General features: G+C 53.2%; 1 protein-coding gene across 1 annotated transcript; it reads right to left on the bottom strand.

The window, feature by feature from the left end:
• Window positions 1-7,767: 7,767 nt before the first annotated feature.
• Window positions 7,768-17,701, bottom strand: AQP8 (aquaporin 8). The gene is made up of 6 exons (XM_002711852.6): window positions 17,543-17,701; window positions 17,164-17,411; window positions 12,507-12,633; window positions 11,211-11,425; window positions 9,469-9,603; window positions 7,768-8,282 (listed from the first exon to the last, which is right to left on the bottom strand). Exons 1-6 carry the CDS (start codon window positions 17,552-17,554, stop codon window positions 8,234-8,236), a joined length of 786 nt encoding a protein of 261 aa, XP_002711898.2. The 5' UTR covers window positions 17,555-17,701; the 3' UTR covers window positions 7,768-8,233.
• Between the last annotated feature and the right edge of the window lie 406 nt (window positions 17,702-18,107).

Genomic DNA, 18,107 nt, shown 5'->3' on the forward strand with positions numbered 1-18,107 from the left:
GATGAACGTTTCTGATTTACATTTGTTAGCCATGTTAAAATTGCTCACACCCCAGTAGGTTGATTTCCTCTGTGTTGTCTGAATTATAGACGTCTGATGGTGCGTGTAGCTTCATGGTGGTGGTGTGCCTAGCTCAGTGAGATGTGTGTGGTGCCAGTGGGCCCGTGCTTATATCGTGTAGATGTTCTGGAATTCCAGCTCTAGAGAAGATGCACATAAATAGGGATTGTCGCTTAGTAATATGTACACAGGCTTGATAATTACGTGGAAGCATGATTCAGGAAAGTAGATGACTTATTCATAAATATTTATTAAGCACTGTTACGTATTAGGTCATGTTCTAGCCACAGTGAGAGATGAAAATTTGAACAGGAGGCATGTTGACAGTTCTCAAGGAACTTAAAAATATTATAGAGGAGGGGCTGGCGCCATGGCATAGTAGGTTAATCCTCTGCCTGCAGCACTGGCATCCTATATGGGTGCTGGTTCTAGTCCCAGCTCTCCTCTTCCAGTCCAGCTCTCTGCTGTGGCCTGGGAAAGCAGTAGAAGATGGCTCAAGTCCTTGGGCCCCTGCACCCACGTAGGAGACCCGGAAGAAGCTCCTGGCTCCTGGCTCCTGGCTTTGGATTGGCACAGCTCCGGCCATTGCGGCCATCTGGGGAGTGAACCAACAGAGGGAAGACCTTTCTCTCTGTCTCTCCCTCTCACTGTCTATAACTCTACCTCTCAAATAAATAAATAAATCTTTAAAAATATATATGATAGAGGAAGTATTATGGCAAAAGGTAACTACATGGTTACACCCATGCCTGTTTTAAAAGTCAGTAACTCAATCAGCAGAAAATCATCTTCCCTTGTGTTCCCTTGCCAAAGAGTTTCTCTAAATTGCCCCAAACCATATTTGGCACCTCTGTCAGATTTCCCAGTGGCAGGAAGGGTTCAAGGCCCATTCCAACTCTGGTGGAACAAACTGATTCTCCCAGATGTGGTTCCAGCTGAGGTAGAATTTAGGTTTCGCTACCTATATTCCTAAAGGAAAATGGACTGTTTGTACTAATTCAAGAACTTGTCTCTGTTCTGAAGAAATAAAACATTCTATCACCATCTGAGACCAAGGCAACTTGTCTCCTGAATTTTCTCTCTTCAGCTGAGGCATGGAAGTTAAAATGTTTTAAGTAATGTGTTTTTTATATCACATCGCATTGCTTTTATGAAGGCCCAAAGGAAAAGCTTTTTTTCCACATCTCAGTACCAGGAAATGCTGTGAACATAAGCAAAAATAAGGAGGCGAGGGGGACAGTTACTCTTATAAACACTGTGATTTTTATAACATACTGCTTCTCTCTCTCTTCTGGCTTCTGGGAAGCTCAACCAAACAGTCCCCCTCAGCCAGCTACCTAATCCTCTATTTATTTAATTCTGCCTTATTTATTTGAAGATTGTCTCAAATCATATTTTTTAAAAAGATAGTGTAAGCAAATAAACATTTTATTCTCTGACATCTTACCTAGACATTTTAGAATGAGGCTTGTATTTCCTGCGTAGACTTGCTTTGCCACTCCCACAAAAACCTCCATAACTTACTGGTGATATTGTTACAAACTCAACCCAGTTCACTCATTGGGAATGAAATCTTTTGTTTTGTTTTGTTTTGTTTTGTTTTGTTTTGTTTTGTAAGAGGAAAGCTTCACACATACGCAGGAGTAGCTCAGGATAGCCTGCCATTGTGGAATGAGCATTAGAGCAGAAGCCAAAAGAGACAAGTGTTAGTCCTGTCGTTGGTTACCCCTGCCTGAGTGCTGGTTGACAGATGCAAGCTGCCCTCTGGACTTTGTCTGAAGAGAAGGTGAGCTTGACTGCCAGGACCACTCAGGATCTGACGTCTCATGAGTCTGTGGGGTGTGACGACGATGAGGAAGAGGTCGCAGGTCCAGGCTCCCAGCTTGCGTGCCGCATCCAGGTATTCTGAATGTCTTCCCTGCTTTAGGAAGGGGACACTGTGATAGTGCAGGCAGCTAGGAGCTTGCTCAGTAAGGAATAGGACAAGACAGCAGGCAGCCCCCAGGCACCTGGGTCGCCAGAGGCAGGTAGCTGAAGGGAAGAGAGTCTGTTTTGTGAGGTCTGGCTCCACCTGACAGGCAGCCATGGGTGAGCCTTCCCAAGTGGAAGGAGCGAGTAGCTTGTAACCGTAAAGCTTTGCTTCTCTCTGATGAATGCTTCCCAAGACCAAGTATAAGTGTCTGTCTGTTCATTGTTTTGTATTAATGGTCACTTAGATGTCCTGAAGACTTGTATGTGAAATAAATGTCTAAAATAACTGGCTCCCATTGGCTTCTTCCATGCTGTAAAGGATATCTTCTATTAAAGCTGGGGAAAAAATAAAAACCCTAATCCAAGAAGTTAAAAGCCAATCAGAGTCGCTAATAAAAAAGAGAATGTCCGTCTCAGTTGACCGCTGTTCCACACAGCCAGCATCTTTTGTGAGTGCACGCTGTTCCTGCACAGTCCTCTGATAGTTGTCAGCCTGGGTCACACTAACTGCAGCATCACCCACAGCCCAAGGGTGGAAGAAGACAGTTGTAGGGGAGGAAGAGCCCGGTACTCGCAAGGTATCCAGCTGATCCCGAGGAGGAAATGAATACAAGACACATTACAGGAGAGAAGCACACAGACTTTCTTTGTGTGTACATGAGTGTCTCCACAAGAAGCGAAGACCCAAAAAAGTAGCACAGTCTTAAGTTCTTACACCCTGGATTAAACAGAGAATGGCACTTGTAGGCAAGTGACTCAAACGGGAAGACCAAAAGAAAGTACAAGTTCTTTTAGCAAGGTCTGTACAGAATCCTTGTAGCCTCAACTCCCTGTCTTGGGCAATGAGACCATTTCTTTCCTCCTGCTGTAGGGAGGGCCTCTCTCACATGGGAGATTTACCTCCTGCTTTAAGGAAGAAAAGGAAAGTTGGTGCTGCCCTTTTGCGTGAACTGTTTTTCAAGTGCCTTTAGCTCAGAATAACCCTTAGGTCAAAAAGTAGCATGTTTTGGGGTGGCTTATTCTGTCACCTTCACAGTGTTGAGAGCCAGTGGGGAGATGTTTGCCACTTAATGAGGATTAGTTTCCAACCCTACTCTTGGGAACTGCAGGAAGAACCACAGGATGGAGTCAGAACCACTTCGCTAAACAGGTAGATTCTGAAGTCTCAAACGTGGGTTCTACAAGCCTGGAATCTGTGCAGCAGACTGCAACAGCACCCAAGGACCTCAAGAGAAACTGCTGAGTCTGTATGTTTAGGGTGTTGATATCTGCAGAGTCCCAGTGGACTTTTTTGTTTTTAAGATTTATCTATGTATTTGAAAGGCAGATCAACAAGGGAGAGACAGATCTTCCAACTACTGATTCACTCCCAAATGGCCACTCCAGCAGGTCAGGGCCAGCTTGAAGCCAATAGTTCTATCCTAGTCTCCCTCCTGGGTGGCAGGGGCCCTCGCACTTGAGCCATCATCCACTGCCTTCTCTGGTGCATTAACAGGAAGCTGGATCGGAAGCAGAGCATCTAGGACTTGAATCAGCTCTCCAATACAGGATGCTGGTGTTGCAAGTGACATTTTAACCCACTGTGTGCCAGCCCTCAGTAGGTTTTCTGTATTTTTTTCTTGACTAAGTGGCTGCAATCATTTTTTGCAGACCATCAAGATAAAGGCTCATAAAATTCCTGCACAGTGTCAGAGCAGGGCTCTCCCACAGGTTACCTGACCACCCCTTTCTTCAGAGATTTAACTCTGGGACTTAAATACCTGAGGGGGGAAAAAATCACCCAAGAGTTGGAAATTTTCAATTCCTGTAAGTCCATTGAGGCTGTTAAGACTTTAAGGAAGAAGAATGAATGCTTGTGTCCCACACCAAAAGGAGCACGGCTAATCACAGCCCCCAAACTGCGTCATGGGTCCAGGAAACGAGAACAGTGCCTTTGGGTTCCAAGACAGGGAAAAGCCTACACCCACTCTGGGGCCATAAGACTCTGAAGGAAAATGGAGAAATTCGGGGGAGCTGAGGGAACAAAGGGAGAGGAGGCATCGGAAAGGCCTTAAGGATTGCTTGGATACACGACCATAGAGCCCATGGAGCAAGCGGATGTTGTGGAGTTAACTATACAGGAGCACTCTCCAGAAACCACTGTGGCCTAGGCAAGTGACCTGTCTGTAGCACAACAGCGGCACCATGTGGTAGGGAGGAGAATGGCAGTGACTGCAGGCGCTCAGTAATAAGTAACGTGACTCTTCCCTTCAGGATTGCTTAAGGCCCCAGAGTTTTGTTTTGTTTTAATTATTTACTTGTTTGTTTTTATTTGAAAGAGTTACAGAGAGGCAGAGAGGTCTTCCATCTGCTCATTCACTCCCCAGATGGCTGCAACAGCCAGAGCTGCACTGATCCAAAGCCAAGAGCCAGGAGCTTCTTCCAGGTCTCCCATGCAGGTGCAGGGGCCCAAGCACTTGGGCATCTTCTACTGCTTTCCCAGGCCATAGCAGAGAGCTGGGTCGGAAGTGGAACAGCTGGTACTTGAACCGGTGCCCCATATGGGATGCCGGCACTGCAGGCGGCGGCATTACCTGCCATGCCACATCATCAGCCCCTGGGCCCCAGAGTTCTTGGACAGTATGGTGAGGGACAGACGCAAGAGTGTACTACTAGGCTTCCCAACAGCGCAGCCTGTTCTGCTGAATGGAAATGAATCAGTCTGTGTATCCTAAGGGTCTGGATACATGCCCATGGCCATAGACAAGACCCTAGACTGTGTCCCAGATCCTGGATTCTGAATGGGCTCTGCTGATAGACAACTGCATGACTATGGTCTTTTGTTTAACTCTGAGTCTGGGAGCTGGCCAGGATGAGGGTTCCTAAACTTTCTCTTTAGAGGCTCAGAGGTCCTTATATGAGAGCAGTTGTCTAAAATAAATAAGAGGGCCCTTCAAAAAGTGTTTGGGAAATGCATAATATGAGAAACTATGCATGGATTTCCACAACTCTTATCCCAAAATAAACACCTTTGTTTTCATTTTATTTCAAAGGCAAAAACAGATACACTCACAGAGAGAGATGGATCTTTCATCTTCTGGTTCACTCCCCAGATGCCCAAGTGCCAGGCAGAAGTCAGAACCTGGAACTCACTCCATCCAGGCCTCTCACATGGGTGGCAGGGACCCAAGTACTTGAGCCATCACCTGCTGCCTCTCAGGGTGTGCATTAGCAGGGAGCTGAAATTGGAAGCAGGGCTGGGACTCGAACCCAAGCACTCTGATAGGGGATGCGGGTATTCCGAGCAGCTTCTTAACTGCTATACCAAACGCCTGTCCCTGTGTCCTCTTTTGAATGGAGGACTAATTAGGCAAGTAGGCAACCAGGCGGAAGATCTAACGCGTCCATTCTTTACAAACAGCAAAGGGTGATGACAGAGCTTGTGGCCACTGCAGCCAAATACACGATCTCCAGTGTGGGCTCCACCGAGGCACCAACTGCAAAACCTCCAGGAGCTCTTCTGGAAGACGAGGAGAGCAAGGCTCCCTCCAAGCTTAGCTTCCTGCAGCCGCGGGAACTAACGACCACCAACCGCGTGGTTCAAAATTACAGCAGTTTATCCTCTCCCAGCTCTGGAGGGCAGAAGTCCGAACTTGAGGTGTCGGCAGGGCCGTGTTCCCTGCCGAGGTCTAAGGGGAGGCTCCTTCCTCCCCTGGCCTCACCACCTCCAGCTTCTGTGGGCTTCGGGGCTGACTTGTGACTGTAAGACTCCAAGCCCTGGGGCTCGTGCTGTGACGTAGCAGGTAAAGCCATTGCCCGCAGTGCCGGCATCCCATATGGGCGCTGGTTCAAGTCTCGGCTGCTCCACTTCCGATCCAGCTCCCTGCTATTGTCTGGGAAAGCAGTGGAGGATGGCCCAAGTCCTTGGGCCCCTGGGCCCCCGTGGGAGACCCAGAAGAAGCTCCTGGCTCCTGGCTTTGGATCTGCCCAGCCCCATCCATTGTGGCCATTTAGGGCGTGAACCAGTGGATGCAAGACCTTCCCCACCTCCTCTCTGCCTCTGCCTATCTGTAACTCTGCCTTTCAAATAAATAAATAAATCTTTTTTTTTTTTTTTTTTTTTTTTTTTTTTTTTTATAAATAAATCTTTTTAAAAAAAAAAGTCTCCAAGCCCCTCCTCCCCCTTCACATGGACCTCTCTCCTGCACCCCTGGGTGGGGGCGGGGGGGGCACAGACCCAGTTCTGTCCCTCAGTGGAGCACTCTCATTGGATCAGGGCTGCTCTAAGCCACTATGATGTCCTTTTGACCCTTACCTTAACCTACAAAGACCCTGTTTCTGAATAAGCTCACATTGGTTCCAGGTGGACGTGGATTTGGAGACCACACTGTTCCTCCCAGGACACTACCTCGCAGGATTGTTGTGGGGAGTGAGTGGCATGATGGAGAGCAAGCATTCAGCCCAGTACCCAGCACTTAAACACTCGGTACACGGCGGCCTTGAGTCCATGCACCTGTACGGCTATGTGGTTGCGGACGCTTGACTGTCTTGCTGTTTGCTAGATTTCTCCAAGTTTTATTTTCATATTTCACCAAGCGAATCAGTAGCTTTGAAGGTTTTTTTTTTTACTTCCTCTTTGTAAGTGTTCTAATTTGCTTGTTTCTGATTTTATCATCTCTCTCCTCACTTTTTCTATTGCTTAGAGTGGTGGTTTTTCTTTCTGTTACTCTCTTTTGCTTTGAGACCGTTTGGGGTGTTTGGAGATGTAGTGCAGCCATTTGGTCAACAGGCAGAATCATACCGTATTACTGAATTTTTCCCACGCGCATTCCTTCATGTTTTAAGTCAGGTAAGCGGTTTTGCTCCTCTTGTAGAGGTGGGTAAGGGGGTCAGCATTGCGGTGGAATGGGCTAAGCCACATCGGAGTGCAGGTTCAAGTCCCAACTGCTCTGCTTCTGATCCAGCTCCCTGCTAATGCGTCTGGGAAAGCAGAGCAAGATGGTCCAAGTGCTTGGGCCCCTGCACCCACCTGGGAGACCCAGATGGAGTTCTGGGCTCCTGGCTTCAGCTTGGCCCAATGCAGGCTGTTTTGGCTATTTGGAGAGTGAACCAGCAGATGGGTTGACTGACTGACTCTCTTCCCCTTTCAAATGAACAATCTTTATTTTTAAAAAAAATGTGGGCGAAGTTCTGTTTATTGTTGAGAGTGATTTTCCCTGGCACTTTGTTATGGTCTTGTTTATACTGATCACCTCCATAAGTAAATTTTTATCCTTTCTTGCTCACTCGGCTCCTGCCTTCCATCTAAGCCACTGTCTCTCCAGGCCTGTGCTTGTCACTTGCGCAGGAGCCCCCCTCGGGGCTTCCTCACAGCCCTGACCCGCGCTGCGCCCACCCCTTCCCCAGCACGAGGGCAGTGAACGGGCTGACCCGTGCCCAGGTCAGGCTGGGGCACTCAGCTGCATCCTGGACTCCACATTGGGCTCCTCAGCAGGGTCCTGAACGCTGACCTGGAGCGGACTCCAACTGCTGTCCAGACCGCATTCTAGAACCAACTCGGAGCTCCATGAGGGGTCTGGCTGGGTAGGGACAGGCTCCAGGCTGGACTCCATGCCGAGTGCCCCTGCTGGCACTGGACTCTAGGCTGGGGTCTAGGCCTGGCCACACTTGGGGCAGCCAAGGCCCCAAGCCCAAACTTTTGCTTCCTTCCCCTGCAGTGCCCATTTGGTAAAAGAAAGGCAAGCCGACAGGTGCACATTAGGAAACACGGGACAGTTTATTACCGGCATTGTGGGAAGCAAGGAGGTGGCTGGGCCCCAGAAGGCCCTTCTAGAACAGGACTCAAGGAACACAAAGACAAGAGCAAAAGGGGGTGGCGGGAGAGCCGATGTGCGTGGACAGCCGCGTCTTCCAAGTGCTGCTCTGCTCCTGTGAGCTTCCCTCTCAGGAAAACAACCCTCCTGCCGTGCTGTTTCCATCTCTCTGTGGGCAGCGCTGACAGCACCTCCCGCAGGCCAAGGTCTCTGCCAAGCACCAAAGGAGTTCCCAGAGCCTAGAGCCTGCTGCGGGCACGGCCCGGGAAGCCGGGCCTGAGCCAGTGGAAGTGACTCGGCCTCTGCTGTGGGCTTCGGCCCTGGCGGGAAGTGCAGAAGCCGTGCTGGCCTCAGCCCAGGGTGGGGCAGCTGAGGGCACGTGGGACAGCAGGAATCCCACCAGCTGCGCTTCACCGTCCCTTGAGGATCAGGCGGGTTTTCCCATCTCCAATGACGAACCTACAAAAGAAAAAAAAAAAAAAGGTGGCCTTGTGCCTGTGGGGTCTAATGGAAGAGACCCAGCCCTCCGTCATGTATCTCCTGGCCCAGAATTCTCCAGAGAGGCCTCCCTGAGCCTTTCCAGCCTCCACAGCCAGACGCCCGTGGGGAGGGGGAGATGTCACGTGGCTGCCCTCTGACAGCAGAGAACAGCGAGCAAGGCTACACACTGAGACAGAGGCCGCCAGGTGCTCACAGACGGGTCCGCCCCGGTGCCTGTCCCCTCCCAGGCCGTGCAAGTCCAGACACCAAGCCCTGCCCCCAGGAGCAGAGGGAGCTGGGTATCAGAAGAGAGGACACGCGGGCAGAGGGAGAACTGCTCCCAGCACATTTTATAGGAATGGCACCTCCCAACAGGCTTCCTCTTGGTTTCCCTGTGTGGACAGCCCCCCGCCCCGGCGGTGTACAGCTGCCCCTTGGGGGATACCCATCTGCTGCTTTCGGTCCTACTCCCAGTTGTTCACATCGGACTGACCTTGAACCGTACCCCAAGGTGAGACTTGTGCTCCAGACACTGCCTGACCCCCATGGCTGCAGTGAGTGATTCTGGGGTACACCCACGCCCCCGGGCTGGGCCAGCCCACGCCAGCGGCCGTCAAATGCAGGCCGTTTGCTAGAGCTGTTTCTCTCTTCCCTCTGGAGTTTGTTCAGCGGCTGGGACGCGAGCCTGGGGTGGTTCCCGAGCGCCCGGGGCCTCTGCTGGGGACACTGCCTGAGCATGCGCACCCGGAGGAGGGGAGGGCCGTTTAGATGTGTAGGCATCGCTGGCAGGCCGCACACGATGATCCACGTAACAGGGAACCTGCTGTGCACGTACTGAGGTTTGAGTCCCATCTGGGGTTGCCTTAGCGGGACCAGACCAGGTGATTTCGTGGGCCCATTTATACGGCCCAAGGGCTGGACGTTCCCAACCCCGGCCTACAGGAAGCCAGTGCTACCTGTGAACTCTGTCCTCAGCACCAGTGAACCTCCCCTTCTGGGCTGGGGCTCTGTCACTTGCAACCAAAGTCCCCCCATAGAGCCAGGTTTTGGCCTCTGAAGAAGGCACCCTCTTTCTTTCTTCAGACCCGGGCCAGAGCCTGGCCCTCCAGCCCTGGACTCCATGGGAGCCGAATCCCCAGGCCCAGCAGGCGGGTCACACTCCTACCTGATGAGCACTCCAACAAGCAGGCCGCCCAGCAGAGGGCCCACCCAGTAGATCCAGTGGAAGCTCCAGTGGTTGGCCATCACAGCAGGTCCAAAGGCACGAGCAGGGTTCATGCAGGCTCCCGACACAGCGCCCCTGCAAACACCCAGCCACGTGGTCACAGGCGCCCAGGCAGGCCCCCACGTAGGCCTGGTCACACCCCACCCTGAAACCCTTGCTGATCCCCCACCCCACTCCCCGGTCAGGGGCTCCTGGGTAGATTTCAAAGAAGGTGAAGAGGCTGTTGGCAATAGGAGGCGACAGCGTGGCTCCTCCCTGCCCTGCGTGGACAGTCGGCCACTCCCCACACTTCTAGAACAGCCAGCAAGGAATGGCTAAGCAGTGACAGCAGGAAGAGGAGAGGGGTCCAAGTCTATAAAGCAAGGTCGAGCACTTGATGAACTTGACCCAGCTGAGCTAGTCCCACTGTGTGAGCTCTGTTTACACTCTCTGTTTCCACAGAGGTGAAGGGACCTGTCCCATTGGTGGTGGGCAGTGAATGAGAAAACGCATAAGTGGAGCCCATGTCTCATGTATCCAGTTAACGCACAGCAGGCGCTGTCTAGACTCGCGCTGACTCAGCCCTGCTGCACCCCAAGTGTGGGACCCAGAATCTCCTCTGTGGGGCCTGCACTCCAAGGGCCCCTCTCTGGTTCCGTGTCTGGGTTTGTCTGAACTCTGGCTGGAGGTCCCACAGGCCTCTCCCGACCCTGTGTCCAGTAACCAAAGTCAGGATTCAAGGACTTTGTAAGTGGGGCGGATGCTGTGTGGCCGAGAGAGAGCTAAGCAGCTGCTCAGGACACCTGCGTCCCACATCCAAGAGTCTGGGTCAAGTTCCAGATACTCTACTTCTGATCCAGCTCCATGCTCGCACATCTGGGAAGCACGGAGGATGGCTCAAGCATTCTGTCACCTACTTGGGAGACGTGACTGGGGCTCCTGGCTCCTGACTTCCTCCTAGCCCAGGCCCTGGTGTTGTGGCTATTGGGGGAGTAATTTCAAGTCTTTGAAAAGTAGTCTTGTAAGTGAGCCAAATGCCACTAGAGGGCAGTAACTCATCACTCGCCCTGCCCACCCCTCCACCCTAGCCCAGCAAAGCCCTGACTCCGTTCTGTGTTGGACATTGGTAAGAAGCTCCCTCGTCCATTCCAGCAGATACGGGCACCTGCCTCAGGTCTGGAACTTCATTTGCCGTGGCCCCATCACCTTAAATCCCTCCTGTCCTCTCTGTGCCTCATTTTTCTCATCTTTAAAATGGGAGGAAATAATCCCTGACTCAACTTTATCTCCTGGATCCCTTCCCCAGCCTGCTGAGAGGCTCCAAGTGAAGCAAAGGGGGTGGATGCTGTTTGTAAGTCTCAGGCTAAAACCTCACCCAGCCATACCCAGGGAGTGAGCACAGCCTGTAGGAATGTCCTATTCACGCCACGGAAAAATGGAGAACATTTTATGTAAAAATCCAGATTTCTGACTCTCCTGCAAAGAAATGAGCAGGAAGTCCTCCCAGACCCACACTAGCCCTGACGCGTGGTGGCTTCCTCGGATGCCACAGTCCCCACCACCCCCTGTTGTCTGCCCAGTGCTGCAAGCCCCTTCCTGGCTCCTCCCAGCGAGTGTGTGCACCACCCTCAGGCCTGACCGCCTCAGGGGCCAACTCTCAGCCCAGCTCAGTACGCAGCAGCCCCCTTCTGCGGGACACTCACCCCGCCAGGATATCCACGACGACGGAGAAGCCGATGGAGAACGGGGCCAGGGGGCCTCGCGTCTTCTCGTTGATGGCGCCCATGCACACAGCCAGGGCCAGCAGCGTCGTCATGACGATCTCCGCCCCCAGCGCCCTCACCACCTGCCCATGCTCCTGGACCGTCACAAAGGCCGCCCCTGTGGCATTCCAAAACCTCTCCTCCGGACTCACGGCCTGCGGGGAGGAAAAGCCGCTCAGCCTCAGAGCAGGGCAAGGGGGCCCTACAAGTGCTTCCCGCCCACCTCAGGGTCAGTCTGTACGTGGACAGATCCGGGTCCCCTGCCTGGGATCGCCAGTGTTTGCTGCTGACCTCACCAAGGCTGCCTTGCTCATCTGCAGGTAACACAACAGGTTCTCTGGGGGCTACGGGCCTGACTCCTGGGTCACTTGGGCCACTCTCTTTGAGATCCTACTCATATATGCCACTCACACAGGGCCAGGGGACACATTGCCAGGCCCCCATGGGACCCCAGCCGCAGAGCAAGGAGAGCCCTAGGGAGTGCAAACCCAATGAACTCTGCAGGAAATGGGTGCAGCTCCTAGAGAGAGAGGACGGTGGGCGTGCAGCAGCTTGCCTGGCTGCTCGTGCCTTGGCTTCCACCAGCTATGCAACGGGGATGGTCGTGACAGCTCCTCGCTCGCCCACAGTGGGCGCTCTCTCAGGACTGGGAGATTCAATGACAGCACAACACAGTGGGTCCTCCCAACCGCGGATCAAGATCTGCTAAACAAAATTGCATCGCTGCTGAACACGCACAGAGCTTTGCAAAGTCTGTGGCCTTCCTGCGGGGATGGGAGGATTCCAAATGCAAGCTGAGTAGCAACTGCCATTGAAGGTATTTCAGTTGAAAGGCCAGCAAACCAGAGAATACACTGACACTGAATTCTGGCCGTGAGCAGAATGAATGGGCAGGTGACCGAATGAATGAGTGAATGAGCAAATGAATCGAGCATTGCGAACTGCCCAGATCCACTCCAAAGCCAGAAACGGGCTCAGGAAGAGAATTGCCAAGTCTTGAATCTGCTTCCCGCTCCGAGCAGGGGAGGGTTTGATCAGGACACAGCTGGGTGCTTTTGTAAGGCACCCAAAGCCCTGGGAAGGTCCCCCACCCACCCACCCACCCAGGAGCACAGGGCCACCCAATGCCACTGGGAGAAACCAGCAAAGAGCTGCACATGTCCCGGCTCCCCACCTCCCCCGACACACCCACCATCAGAGCTGAAGCCACAGCCCAGCCCCGTCGGGGGCACCCACCTTGGCCAGGGCGGCCCCAATCAGCCCCCCGCACAGCTGCGAGATCCAGTAGGGAAGGAGCAACAGCAGGTTGAGGCCTCCGATCAGCGTGGCCGCCAGGGACACCGCAGGGTTGAAGTGTCCGCCACTGGAAGCAGCAAGAGCAGAAGGCGACATGAGGTCAAGGTGAAAGGTGAGAGACCCCGTCCCTGGCAGCCCCGCAGCCGCAGCCCAAGGCCAGCTTCACACAGGCAGGGTCAGACTGGGGCTGACCCCGGCAGGAACAGGCACCCGATCCCTCCCAGGTTTCCCGGGGTGCCAGGTGGTGGGACGAGGGCTGTGAGGGAGAGCCGGGAAGGGAGAAGCCCCTGTACCCCCAGCCTGGACCACAGAAGATGTAGAAATACCGTCCCCTAGGCTGTCCAGACTCCCTCACAGCTCCCTGCAGTGAGCCGCAGGTCACACTGAGGTCCCAGGCTCCAAATTAGTAGCCCAAGAGAGAGGAATCCTGGCCTCTCTGTAGAAGTAGCCAGGCAGGGTGTGCCTTGTGGCACAGCACAAATTAAGCCACCACTTGTGACACTGACATCCCATATGAGCACAGTTTGAGTCCCGGCTGCTCAGCTTCCTACCCAGCTTCCTGCTAATGTGCCTGGGAAAGCAACAGGAGACTCAAGTGCTTGGACCCCTGCCACCCCCATGGAAGACCCGGATGGAGTTCCAGGCTCCTGCCTTCAACCTGGCCCAGCACTGGCTGTTGCAGCCATTTGGGGAATGAACCAGCAGATAGAAGATTTCTTTCTCTCTGGCTCTCTCTCTCTCTCTCTCTCCCTTTCAAATTAACACCATAAGTCTTAAAAGAATATAGACAAGCCCTGAATAGGAGCTGATTGGTTGAACTCTCAGCCAATAAAGATCCTGGTTTTGGTCTGAAATCGGGTCGAGTGTCACAATGAGATCAGGAGTTCAAGGTGGAAATGGCATTGAGGATCTGGGTGGGGACGTAAGTTCACCATCAGGTCAGGGAGGGACCTGGACGGGAGTGAGACAAGCCAGAACTCAGGGGCAAAGGGCACACTCAGGTTCACTGGCCCCTCCAGGGGTCATGGGGAAAGAGCCTTCCCTTCCACCTAAGCCCTCAACCAGAACAGGCCCAAAGCCAGGAGGCCCCCAAGCCTCTGGCACACCCAGGCATATCCCACCCAGTCACACTCTGATACAGGCACTACTGTCAGGGGCTGGCCCATTAAAACTCTCTGAACCCCAAGCATGGGTACCCCCAGAGGAGGAAACGTGACCCCAAAGACCCTCCACCCGTGTCACACACCAGCCACAGCGCCCCTAAATCTTAAGAGCCCACAGACACACAGAGGCTGGCACAGGAGACCTCGGCTCGGACACCCCCAGACCAGCTGGCTCTACCTTGCCTGGCCGGAGCTGGGCCCAGGCCCACAGGGAAACTCTCACAAGGCAGGAAGAGAGGCCAGCCAGGCCCCCCAGCCTGCAGATGGAGTGGAGGGGTGGGGACTCAGAGCCCTCTCGGAGTCACACTGCAGCCTATAATTTCCAAGTCCACGTCGGAGGGAACTGTCACGGTACCTGTCTTTCTGTTCCTGGCCTATGTCACTTAGCACAGTGATCTCTGTGTCCATGCGTTCGGCTGTGAATGTCAGGATTTTGTTCCTTTTCGTGGCTGAGTAGTACTCCTTGGTGCCCACACAGCGTGTGTTCTTATCCACGCTCCCTGTGATGGGCACCTAGATTGATCTCGCATCTGGCCTATTGTGAACAGGGGGGCGATAAACCCGGGAGTGCAGGAACCTCTGTCAGAAGCCAATCTCCCTTCCTCTGGACAGCTTCCCAGAGCAGAAGCTGGGTCATAGGATGGATGTGTCGTTAGTTTGTTGAGGACCCTGCACACTGCGCTCCGTAATGGCTGTAATAATGCTCATTCCCACCAGCCCTGCATTAGGACCCCCTGTTCTCCAGATTCTCGCCGGCTTTTATCCTGCCTTTTTTGAGAACAGCCATCCCAACAGGAGTGGGCATGTACCTCATCATGTTTTTTTATTGCATTTCTGATGGCTAGTGATACTGGACATTTTTTTGGTTTTCCTTGGCAATTTTTATTTCTTCTTTTCAAAACAATTTCTGTTCAAGCTGGGCACTGTGGCACAGTTGGTTAGGCCACTGCTTGGGACATCCACACTCCCTATCAGAGCGCCTGATCAAGTCCCAGCTACTCCGCTTCTGATCCAGCTTCCTGCTAACGCACCCTGGGAGGCAGATGACGATGGCCCCAGTGCCTGGGTTCCTGCCACACGTGTGGGAGACTCACATGGAGTTCCAGGCTCCTGGCTTCAGCCTGGCCCAGCCCCAGCTGATGCGGGCATTTAGGGGAGAAGGAGGATCTCTCTCTCTCTCTCTCGCTCGCTCTCTCTCTCTTTCAATAAATGAAAAATAAACATTTGCCAAAAATGCACAAAGTCTATTCAGATCCTTCACCCATTTCTTAACTGGTTGTTAGGTTGTCATTGAATTTCTTAAGTTTTTGAGGTTTTCTGTTCCATGTGAATATTTATATATTTTGGATATTAATCCTTTATCAGATGCATAATTTGCAAATATTTCCTCTCATAAAGTATACATATTCAGGTTAAGATATTCCTTGTTAATCTGGAAATTTTTAAATAATAATACCTTAAAAAATCAAAACAAATCAAAATAAAAGATGCTCTCAGCCTCCACCCCCTACACCCTGTATGCTCAGCGTGCCCCCCCAACCCCACCCCGAGAGGGGGCTGTGCGCCTCGAGCGCCACACGAGCTTCCCAGGTGACCACACACTCAGTAACAGTAAAGTGATCAAGACGTTCCCCGAGTTCACTCACTCATCACTCAGCAGATATTTATTAAACGCTTACTGTATACCAGGAGCTGTACCGGGTGCCTTATAGACCTTATCTTGGATCCATTCAGCAACCTCAAAGTCAAGGCTGTACAAATATTTGCTGAAGACCTCAATGATAGAATGAAGGGCTGGTATTGCAGGGACTGGCGTTGTGGTGCAGCAGGTTAAGCCGCGGCCTGCGGCACCGGCATCTCATATCAGAGTGCCGGTTTGGAGTTCCAGCTGCTCCATTTCCGATCCAGCTTCCTGCTAATGTGCCTGGAAAGGCAGTGGATGAGGGCCCAAGTACGTGGGCTCTTGCTGCCCACGTGGGACGCCCAGATGCAGTTCCAGGCTCCTGCAGCCATTTGGGGAGTGAACCAGCAGACAGAAGATATCTCTCCCTCCCTCCACCTCTCTCTTTCTTTCCTCCAACCCCACATATCTCTGCCTTTCAAATTTAAAAAAAAAAAAAGAAAAAAGCATTTCAGATAGGCAATACAGTGCAGTGCCTAGGAGATTTCTCTCCCACCACATGGCCTGGGTTCAAACCCCAGCTCCAGCTCGGCTACAAGCACCTGTGTGACCTGGGCAAGTTACATAACCTCCCTGTCGCCTCCATGATCCCTACCTGATAAGGCCGTTGCAAAGGTCAAATGAATTGATCCGTGCACAGCACCTGGTAGCACCCATCTAATTAGTACTCAGGATTCAAATCCCAGCTGCTGTAATTATCATCCACCTTTATACCGCTGTGCTCAGAGAGGTTCAGCAGCTTGCCCTGGCCACCAGCTAAAACGGGACAAAGGCTGCATTCCACCCTGGATCCTTCTGATCCGCAGACTGTGTACCCTGCATCCCGACCACAGCCGCCCTCCCTCGGGTGTTTGCAGAGATTCAAGGTTCCTCTCCCACTCTCAGCAACACTGTTTCAGTTTCCTGAGACTAAAAGAGAGCAGCTGTGGGGCCTTGATCCCCTTGCCGGGTGCCCCATGCAAGTCATCGGCTCACTGAGGACCCAGTGACCTCCCCCTGCCCCCTCCAAGGAGCTCCCATCCAGAGGAGCATGAAGCAGGGGGAGCACCTCCCCTCTTTGCGGGCTGCGCCCACTGCAGCTGCCCGTCTACCAAGTGGGAACACTCCTTGCTCGCTTCAGCTGCACGTGTCCGCTACCCAAAGCCCCCCTCACCCCACACCCCAACAGTCACAGTCACACAGCAGTCATTAGTGACTGTGTAGGCGACAGCCTCCAAGTTCTTCTTGGGCTGAGCCCCGCTTCCACGAAGCATGCGGGTTTGGACACGGGAGCCAGACAGCTTGGATTTAACTCCAGGCTGTGTCAGTTTCTTGCCTTTAATCTTGGACAGGTTACACGGCCTTTCCTAGCCGACAAGGCGGCTGCCAGGGTTCTATGATTGATGGCTTTACGGTGCTTAGAGTAAGCACCTGGTACCTGGTCAGCAATCCGTGCATTCTGGCTTGGAAAAAAAAATACTTCCTAAAATTCTTATTCTTGAAATATCTCATGGTATCCCATAAGTATACAGAATTTTCACATGTCGGTTAAGTGATACTTTAATGAGCTAAGATGTTGATTATTCCTATTTGGAGAGTGATTTGCCCCAAAGCCACAAGACTCACAGACTAGAGAGCCCCGGGAAGTTGACCACCTCTCCATGGTGCTCCTTCAGCCCTGCATGTGTGTCCAGGGGTCCCTGCCAACAGCTTTGTGCCCCACCTCCCAGCCCCCGCAGTCCGCACCAGGCTGAAGGCTCGGCACTGCTCTCACCTGATGTTCCCCAGCGTGGCGATGACAAGCCCCAAGGCCAGCCCGTGGGCCAGGGCGGGCTGCAGCCGCCCGGTGTCCGGGCCGTTCTCGATGACCGACAAGCACCCGATGAAGATGAAGAGGGCCGAGCCCAACAGCTCCACCAGACAGGGCTGCACGAACCGCTCATACCAGGATTCCCGATACCTGCTGCCTAGGGTCAGCTCCTTCACCCTGCCGTCGCCAAGCTCAGAGTGACTCATGGTTGCCTGTGTGGGGAAAGGCACAGGATGCACACGGGAGGTGGGGTGCAAGCCCAGACAGAAGCCCCGACCCCCTAGCCACACACCCGCCCCCCGCACTGCCAGGCTGCCACAGAAGATGGCAGCTGTGGGCTCACCTCGCCAGACATCGGGGTAAGGTGGTACAGGGCCTGGGCTCTTGCCAGGGCTGCTGGGAAATTGCACCTGCTGTGCGGTACAGGCGTCTCTCCGGGACAGGGCTTGTGGATCCTGCTACAGGCGCTGCTCCTTTTAAACAACTGCAGAGGCTCCCGAGGGTGTTGAGAAAGCAATAAAGCCTTGGGTGGGAGGTGGCTCTGAGGCTGAGAAGAGCAAACTTTTTTTTTTTTTTATCTCAACAGGGCAGGGCGGGAGGTGGGGGTGGCCAAGAACTGCTGGGCTTTCTGCCAAGGAGGGGCAAAAGCATGGACATGGTGGCACCATCCGGGGCCACACAGTAGGCGCTGGGGATCCAGCAGCCCGGCTCCCCGCAGTCCAGGTAAAACAGGCTCCAGGAAGGCGCCACGGGGTGCAACTGTGTGCTAAGTAACAGCGAAGTCAACTTCAATGACTTTTCCATGGTTCCCACAGACATTCCCTTCTCCCTGGGGCCCGGACACCCACGTGCACCCCGACAGCCTGACCCGGGACCAGCATGAAGATGAAGGATGACCCCTCCCCACC

The sequence above is a fragment of the Oryctolagus cuniculus genome, chromosome 19 (assembly GCF_051225735.1).
Source record: "Oryctolagus cuniculus isolate XC-2025 breed Fujian yellow rabbit chromosome 19, ASM5122573v1, whole genome shotgun sequence".
Classification (NCBI taxonomy): Eukaryota; Metazoa; Chordata; class Mammalia; order Lagomorpha; family Leporidae; genus Oryctolagus; species Oryctolagus cuniculus.